Here is an 8,993-nt window from a genome sequence, read left to right on the forward strand (position 1 = left end):
TAAGGAACAAGAACATTACATTCTCGGAGTGAACGCAGACGAAAGACGAAAGAAGGAGACTTCCAGAATGGGCTCCAGAGGGTTAGATTTTCCTCAGAGGCTGAAGCGAAATGTTACGATTCATACTGAAAGAAAACTTTCATAAATCTTTCCTTTTGTTATCGTCGTTCTTTTTTTAATTCCTTTCTGCATTTTTCATCTTGCGGATATCTCTCTCTCTCTCTCTCTCTCTCTCTCTCTCTCTCTCTCTCTCTCTCTCTCTCTCTCTCTCTCTCTCTCTCTCTTCTAACCTGAAGACATATTGACTCTGGCACTCAGTCTGAAGCCAAAAAAGTATTTGCTGGAGCTCGATTCGCTGTTTTTTTATATTTAATGCTAGTTGGGGTGCCAAGATCGTTAATATTAACTATGGCTATAAGATCTAATAGTTTTGTAAATAATTTGTTATTGTTGGCTGCTACAAAGGAATCAGGCAGCTTTATGTGTTATGATAAATCTACTGAAGAGAACTCAGTAGAAGGACTATTGAAAATGAAACATCTCGGAAAAAGGATGATCGACAAATCGATCAAGCCCGTAGAAATCTGCCCTAAGACAAAGCTTAGGGTTTATTCACTCGAGGACTTGTTGCCCTTCGTAGGCAGGGTAATAAAACGGGGTGAATTCGGAGATGTCTATGAACTTGTAGGCAAATATTCGGATTTCTGCCTCAAAGAGAATAGGATATGCCTAGACGTCGAGGTTGAGAATCTCCTTCGATTCCAGCATCTTGCGGTTCCAAAAGTCATGGGACTCGTGAAGGAATGGGAGGTGATCATCGTGTCACGTCAACAAATGACCCTGTGGGACTGGGCAAGGATCGTGCGACCGACCAAGGAGCAGGTACTTCGTGTATTGATAGCACTGGTTGGAATTTTGCAGGATTTCCACGCCGAAGGTTACTGCTACAATTACGTCCACCCGGAAAACGTTATGATCGATTTAGCTACCGGAGGACAAGCTCCAAAGGTAAGTGTGATGGACTTTGATTTCATGAGGGAGATCGGTGCCAACCCTTTCCAAAGACCCATAGTTCAGGCCAGCCAGAGTTCGGGTACGAACACCAAATACTGTAAGTGTTTCGCGTCTAAGATCCTTGCGGGGGAGGGAGGCACCCCACAGACAGATGCCCTAAGCATGGCTCTCACCATCGGGTTTTTAGTTTCTAATGGGGTGCTTACGGTGAGATCCCCCTTCAAGAAACTTCTGGACTGGTTTGCAGGTTGCTATGGAAACGAAAGCGGTTGCTCCATGGACACTCTGCTCGTCGGGTTAAACAAGGAATTAGACAATTGCTCCATCAGCGAAATGGAAGAGTGGGTGGCAGATCAGAAAGAAATATCGTCACTGGAAAATTCCACCTCAAATAGCAATGATGATGAAGAGGAGGAAAGAAAGGATTGCCAGCAAAATGACCTCGTAAAGGAGGTTTCTGCTTACCAACAAAAGCTCGGGGAGATAAATGACCAAATGTCAAATCTAGATGACGACCTTCTTCAGAGGGACCAAGAGCTGGCGTCTTTCAGGCAGAAAGCTGACCAAGACAAACGCAAGAACGATGAACTGAGGACCAAGACACTATCCAGGGAGAGGAAATTTCAGGAAGTCCAGGAAGAAAACGATTCTCTGAGGAAGGAAGTGAGTAGACTAAGAGAGTCTCAACTACAGAGTGAAGAAGATAAGCTCAGCACACAGGGTTTCGAAGATAAACAAAAAGCTGATCTTGAAGGAAAACCTCAGGACGAGAGAAAGCATCTTAGGAGGGAAGCAAAAGAAGTGGCCTTAAGAAGGATTAGAAAAATTGCACAGGATGAAATCTCCCACGAAAAACTAGACAAAGTGTATGTTCCTGTTGAAGTAAGGCAAGAGGCTTTGAAAGAGGAGAAAACAGCAAAGAAACACAAGGTTAACTTGGAGGAAATAGAAGAAGGCATCGTGAAGAGGCGTATCGAATATTTTGAAAATATACGAAAAAACATAAAGGAAGAAGGCCAACTTCGTGGACACTCTCAAGACTTTAGAGAAAATCTTAATAGGAATACCAAGAACATGTCTTTGGCAAGGATAACACAAATAATAGAAAAGGAATTATCAGAACAAAATGAAAACGTCTGGAAAAGTGACAACATTGAAAAGGAACTTAAAGAATACCAGGAAGCAAATAGCCTAAGAACAGATGGAGATTCTGCTACTAAAGGTGATGATTATGCAGAAATTAGGAGGGTAAATGTAATGGGAGCGAAACAAAAAGGTGATCTTGAAGGAAAACCTCAGGACGAGAGAAAGCATCTTAGGAGGGAAGCAAAAGAAGTGGCCTTAAGAAGGATTAGAAAAATTGCACAGGATGAAATCTCCCACGAAAAACTAGACAAAGTGTATGTTCCTGTTGAAGTAAGGCAAGAGGCTTTGAAAGAGGAGAAAACAGCAAAGAAACACAAGGTTAACTTGGAGGAAATAGAAGAAGGCATCGTGAAGAGGCGTATCGAATATTTTGAAAATATCATACGAAAAAACATAAAGGAAGAAGGCCAACTTCGTGGAAAATCTCAAGATTTTAGAGAAAATCTTAATAGGAATGCCAAGAACATGTCTTTGGCAAGGATAACACAAATAATAGAAAAGGAATTATCAGAACAAAATGAAAACGTCTGGAAAAGTGACAACATTGAAAAGGAACTTGAAGAATACCAGGAAGCAAATAGCCTAAGAACAGATGGAGATTCTGCTACTAAAGGTGATGATTATGCAGAAATTAGGAGGGTAAATGTAATGGGAGCGAAACAAAAAGGTGATCTTGAAGGAAAACCTCAGGACGAGAGAAAGCATCTTAGGAGGGAAGCAAAAGAAGTGGCCTTAAGAAGGATTAGAAAAATTGCACAGGATGAAATCTCCCACGAAAAACTAGACAAAGTGTATGTTCCTGTTGAAGTAAGGCAAGAGGCTTTGAAAGAGGAGAAAACAGCAAAGAAACACAAGGTTAACTTGGAGGAAATAGAAGAAGGCATCGTGAAGAGGTGTATCGAATATTTTGAAAATATACGAAAAAACATAAAGGAAGAAGGCCAACTTCGTGGACACTCTCAAGACTTTAGAGAAAATCTTAATAGGAATACCAAGAACATGTCTTTGGCAAGGATAACACAAATAATAGAAAAGGAATTATCAGAACAAAATGAAAACGTCTGGAAAAGTGACAACATTGAAAAGGAACTTAAAGAATACCAGGAAGCAAATAGCCTAAGAACAGATGGAGATTCTGCTACTAAAGGTGATGATTATGCAGAAATTAGGAGGGTAAATGTAATGGGAGCGAAACAAAAAGGTGATCTTGAAGGAAAACCTCAGGACGAGAGAAAGCATCTTAGGAGGGAAGCAAAAGAAGTGGCCTTAAGAAGGATTAGAAAAATTGCACAGGATGAAATCTCCCACGAAAAACTAGACAAAGTGTATGTTCCTGTTGAAGTAAGGCAAGAGGCTTTGAAAGAGGAGAAAACAGCAAAGAAACACAAGGTTAACTTGGAGGAAATAGAAGAAGGCATCGTGAAGAGGTGTATCGAATATTTTGAAAATATACGAAAAAACATAAAGGAAGAAGGCCAACTTCGTGGAAAATCTCAAGACTTTAGAGAAAATCTTAATAGGAATGCCAAGAACATGTCTTTGGCAAGGATAACACAAATAATAGAAAAGGAATTATCAGAACAAAATGAAAACGTCTGGAAAAGTGACAACATTGAAAAGGAACTTAAAGAATACCAAGAAGCAAATAGCCTAAGAACAGATGGAGATTCTGCTACTAAAGGTGATGATTATGCAGAAACCAGGGTAGTAAATGTAATGGGAGCGAAAGGAAAAGGTGATCTTGAAGGAAAACCTCAGGACGAGAAAAAGCATCTTAGGAGGGAAATTGATGATATAGTGAAACTTCAAAAGAGAGAACTTCTAAGGAGAGAGGAAGAGAGCAAAAGGCTTGATAAAGAGCTAATAGAGGAAAGAAGAATAAGAAAAGATACAGAAAGTGAAGTGCATAGGCTGAAGAAGGAAATAAAAAGTCTAAAGCAGAGACTTTTGGCAAAGACTGGACAGATTGGTGATACTCATAAGGTAGTTATGGAATTGGCGGATTTGATGAATCAGTTGAAAGAGGAAGTCAATAGCGACGACTAAGAAGTGAATGGAAAAACTTGGAAAAAAAAGAAAATATTAAAAAAAAATTAAAAAAGAAATATAGATACTAAAAAAACCCCCAAAAAATATATAAACAAAAAACATAAAAAAATAAAAAATTCCAAGAGAAGAAGAAGAAGAAGAAGAAGAAGAAGAAGAAGATGGCAGCAGGGAAAAAACAGGATAGCGGCTGTTCCCAATCTATTCTAGATACCTAAAGGATATTCTGCAAGATGGACTCAGCAGATGGAAGAAGTCTGACTTGTTCTAATATGCTTTGTTCCTTGATAAAGATTCACTTGTACTGTTTCTTTATCAGGTGAACAAATGTAGAACAAACAAGGCTGACTTCTTTTATTATGCTGTGCTCTATGAACAATATTCCCTGAAGGTACATAGAAGAAGAAGAAGAAGAAGAAGAAGAAGAAGAAAAAGAAGAAGATGGGAGTAGGGAAAAAACAGGATGGCGGCTGTTCCCAATCTATTCTAGATACCTAAAGGATATTCTGCAAGATGGACTCAGCAGATGGAAGAAGTCTGACTTGTTCTAGTAGGCTTTGTTCCTTGATAAAGATTCACTTGTACTGTTTCTTTATCAGGTGAACAAATGTAGAACAAACAAGTCTGACTTCTTTTATTATGCTGTGCTCTATGAACAATATTCCCTGAAGGTACATAGAAGAAGAAGAAGAAGAAGAAGAAGAAGAAGAAGAAGAAGAAGAAGATGTAGCAGGGAAAAAACAGGATGGCGGCTGTTCCCAATCTATTCTAGATACCTAAAGGATATTCTGCAAGATGGACTCAGCAGATGGAAGAAGTCTGACTTGTTCTAGTATGCTTTGTTCCTTGATAAAGATTCACCTGTACTGTTTCTTTATCAGGTGAACAAATGTAGAACAAACAAGTCTGACTTCTTTTTTTATGCTGTGCTTTATGAACAAGATTCCCTGAAGGTACATAGAAGAAGAGGAAGAAGAAGAAGAAGAAGAAGAAGAAGAAGAAGAAGAAGATGGCAGCAGGGAAAAAAACAGGATGGCGGCTGTTCCCAATCTATTCTAGATACCTAAAGGATATTCTGCAAGATGGACTCAGCAGATGGAAGAAGTCTGACTTGTTCTAGTATGCTTTGTTCCTTGATAAAGATTCACTTGTACTGTTTCTTTATCAGGTGAACAAATGTAGAACAAACAAGTCTGACTTCTTTTATTATGCTGTGCTCTATGAACAAGATTCCCTGAAGGTACATAGAAGAAGAAGAAGAAGAAGAAGAAGAAGAAGAAGAAGAAGAAGAAGAAGAAGAAAATGGCAGCAGGGAAAAAAAAGGATGGCAGCTGTTCCCAATCTATTCTAGATACCTAAAGGATATTCTGCAAGATGGACTCAGCAGATGGAAGAAGTCTGACTTGTTCTAGTATGCTTTGTTCCTTGATAAAGATTCACTTGTACTGTTTCTTTATCAGGTGAACAAATGTAGAACAAACAAGTCTGACTTCTTTTATTATGCTGTGCTCTATGAACAAGATTCCCTGAAGGTACATAGAAGAAGAAGAAGAAGAAGAAGAAAAGAAGAAGATGGCAGTAGGGAAAAAACAGGATGGCGGCTGTTCCCAATCTATTCTAGATACCTAAAGGATATTCTGCAAGATGGACTCAGCAGATGGAAGAAGTCTGACTTGTTCTAGTATGCTTTGTTCCTTGATAAAGATTCACTTGTACTGTTTCTTTATCAGGTGAACAAATGTAGAACAAACAAGTCTGACTTCTTTTATTATGCTGTGCTCTATGAACAATATTCCCTGAAGGTACATAGAAGAAGAAGAAGAAGAAGAAGAAGAAGAAGAAGAAGAAGAAGAAGATGCAGCAGGGAAAAAACAGGATGGCGGCTGTTCCCAATCTATTCTAGATACCTAAAGGATATTCTGCAAGATGGACTCAGCAGATGGAAGAAGTCTGACTTATTCTAGTATGCTTTGTTCCTTGATAAAGATTCACCTGTACTGTTTCTTTATCAGGTGAACAAATGTAGAACAAACAAGTCTGACTTCTTTTTATTATGCTGTGCTCTATGAACAAGATTCCCTGAAGGTACATAGAAGAAGAGGAAGAAGAAGAAGAAAAAGAAGAAGAAGAAGAAGAAGAAGATGGCAGCAGGGAAAAAAAAGGATGGCGGCTGTTCCCAATCTATTCTAGATACCTAAAGGATATTCTGCAAGATGGACTCAGCAGATGGAAGAAGTCTGACTTGTTCTAGTATGCTTTGTTCCTTGATAAAGATTCACTTGTACTGTTTCTTTATCAGGTGAACAAATGTAGAACAAACAAGTCTGACTTCTTTTATTATGCTGTGCTCTATGAACAAGATTCCCTGAAGGTACATAGAAGAAGAAGAAGAAGAAGAAGAAGAAGAAGAAGAGATGGCAGCAGGGAAAAAACAGGATGGCGGCTGTTCCCAATCTATTCTAGATACCTAAAGGATATTCTACAAGATGGACTCAGCAGATGGAAGAAGTCTGACTTTTCTAGTATGCTTTGTTCCTTGATAAAGATTCACTTGTACTGTTTCTTTATCAGGTGAACAAATGTAGAACAAACAAGTCTGACTTCTTTTATTATGCTGTGCTCTATGAACAAGATTCCCTGAAGGTACATAAGAAGAAGAAGAAGAAGAAGAAGAAGAAGAAGAAGAAGATGGCAGCAGGGAAAAAACAGAATGGCGGCTGTTCCCAATCTATTCTAGATACCTAAAGGATATTCTCAAGATGGACTCAGCAGATGGAAGAAGTCTGACTTGTTCTAGTATGCTTTGTTCCTTGATAAAGATTCACTTGTACTGTTTCTTTATCAGGTGAACAAATGTAGAACAAACAAGTCTGACTTCTTTTATTATGCTGTGCTCTATGAACAAGATTCCCTGAAGGTACATAGAAAAAGAAGAAGAAGAAGAAGAAGAAGAAGAAGAAGAAGAAGATGGCAGCAGGGAAAAAACAGGATGGCGGCTGTTCCCAATCTATTCTAGATACCTAAAGGAATATTCTGCAAGATGGACTCAGCAGATGGAAGAAGTCTGACTTGTTCTAGTATGCTTTGTTCCTTGATAAAGATTCACTTGTACTGTTTCTTTATCAGGTGAACAAATGTAGAACAAACAAGTCTGACTTCTTTTATTATGCTGTGCTCTATGAACAAGATTCCCTGAAGGTACATAGAAGAAGAAGAAGAAGAAGAAGAAGAAGAAGAAGAAGAAGATGGCAGCAGGGAAAAAACAGGATGGCGGCTGTTCCCAATCTATTCTAGATACCTAAAGGATATTCTGCAAGATGGACTCAGCAGATGGAAGAAGTCTGACTTGTTCTAGTATGCTTTGTTCCTTGATAAAGATTCACTTGTACTGTTTCTTTATCAGGTGAACAAATGTAGAACAAACAAGTCTGACTTCTTTTATTATGCTGTGCTCTATGAACAAGATTCCCTGAAGGTACATAGAAAAAGATATAAGAAAAAAAAAAAAAAAAAAAAAGAAGAAGAAGATGGCAGCAGGGAAAAAACAAGGATGGCGGCTGTTCCCAATCTATTCTAGATACCTAAAGGATATTCTACAAGATGGACTCAGCAGATGGAAGAAGCTGACTTGTTCTAGTATGCTTTGTTCCTTGATAAAGATTCACTTGTACTGTTTCTTTATCAGGTGAACAAATGTAGAACAAACAAGTCTGACTTCTTTTATTATGCTGTGCTCTATGAACAAGATTCCCTGAAGGTACATAGAAGAAGAAGAAGAAGAAGAAGAAGAAGAAGAAGAAGATGCAGCAGGGAAAAAACAGGATGGCGGCTGTTCCCAATCTATTCTAGATACCTAAAGGATATTCTGCAAGATGGACTCAGCAGATGGAAGAAGTCTGACTTGTTCTAGTATGCTTTGTTCCTTGATAAAGATTCACTTGTACTGTTTCTTTATCAGGTGAACAAATGTAGAACAAACAAGTCTGACTTCTTTTATTATGCTGTGCTCTATGAACAATATTCCCTGAAGGTACATAGAAGAAGAAGAAGAAGAAAAGAAGAAGAAGAAGAAGAAGAAGAAGAAGATGGCAGCAGGGAAAAAACAGGATGGCGGCTGTTCCCAATCTATTCTAGATACCTAAAGGATATTCTGCAAGATGGACTCAGCAGATGGAAGAAGCTGACTTGTTCTAGTATGCTTTGTTCCTTGATAAAGATTCACTTGTACTGTTTCTTTATCAGGTGAACAAATGTAGAACAAACAAGTCTGACTCTTTTATTATGCTGTGCTCTAGAACAAGATTCCCTGAAGTACATAGAAGAAGAAGAAGAAGAAGAAGAAGAAGAAAAAGAAGAAGATGGCAGCAGGGAAAAAACAGGATGGCGGCTGTTCCCAATCTATTCTAGATACCTAAAGGATATTCTGCAAGATGGACTCAGCAGATGGAAGAAGTCTGACTTGTTCTAGTATGCTTTGTTCCTTGATAAAGATTCACTTGTACTGTTTCTTTATCAGGTGAACAAATGTAGAACAAACAAGTCTGACTTCTTTTATTATGCTGTGCTCTATGAACAAGATTCCCTGAAGGTACATAGAAGAAGAAGAAGAAGAAGAAGAAGAAGAAGAAGAAGAAGAAGAAGATGGCAGCAGGGAAAAAACAGGATGGCGGCTGTTCCCAATCTATTCTAGATACCTAAAGGATATTCTGCAAGATGGACTCAGCAGATGGAAGAAGTCTGACTTGTTCTAGTATGCTTTGTTCCTTGATAAAGATTCACTTGTACTG

General features: G+C 38.6%; 1 protein-coding gene across 1 annotated transcript; it reads left to right on the forward strand.

Annotated features, from left to right (window-relative positions):
- The first annotated feature begins 408 nt into the window (after positions 1-408).
- Positions 409-4,206, forward strand: LOC137655276 (golgin subfamily A member 6-like protein 26). Its single transcript, XM_068389162.1, has 5 exons — positions 409-1,677; positions 2,023-2,262; positions 2,560-2,799; positions 3,094-3,333; positions 3,730-4,206. Exons 1-5 carry the CDS (start codon positions 409-411, stop codon positions 4,204-4,206), a joined length of 2,466 nt encoding a protein of 821 aa, XP_068245263.1.
- Positions 4,207-8,993: the final 4,787 nt, after the last annotated feature.

This window comes from Palaemon carinicauda, chromosome 16, assembly GCF_036898095.1.
Source record: "Palaemon carinicauda isolate YSFRI2023 chromosome 16, ASM3689809v2, whole genome shotgun sequence".
In the NCBI taxonomy this organism is placed as follows: domain Eukaryota; kingdom Metazoa; phylum Arthropoda; class Malacostraca; order Decapoda; family Palaemonidae; genus Palaemon; species Palaemon carinicauda.

Bases quoted from the DNA above. Each gene is read 5' to 3' on its own strand.
- LOC137655276 (XM_068389162.1), top strand. From the start codon at position 409: ATGGCTATAAGATCTAATAGTTTTGTAAATAATTTGTTATTGTTGGCT. The intron at 2,800-3,093 runs GTAAATGTAATG...AAAAACATAAAG, and splicing joins ATTATGCAGAAATTAGGAGG to GAAGAAGGCCAACTTCGTGG. The intron at 3,334-3,729 runs GTAAATGTAATG...ATAATAGAAAAG, and splicing joins ATTATGCAGAAATTAGGAGG to GAATTATCAGAACAAAATGA.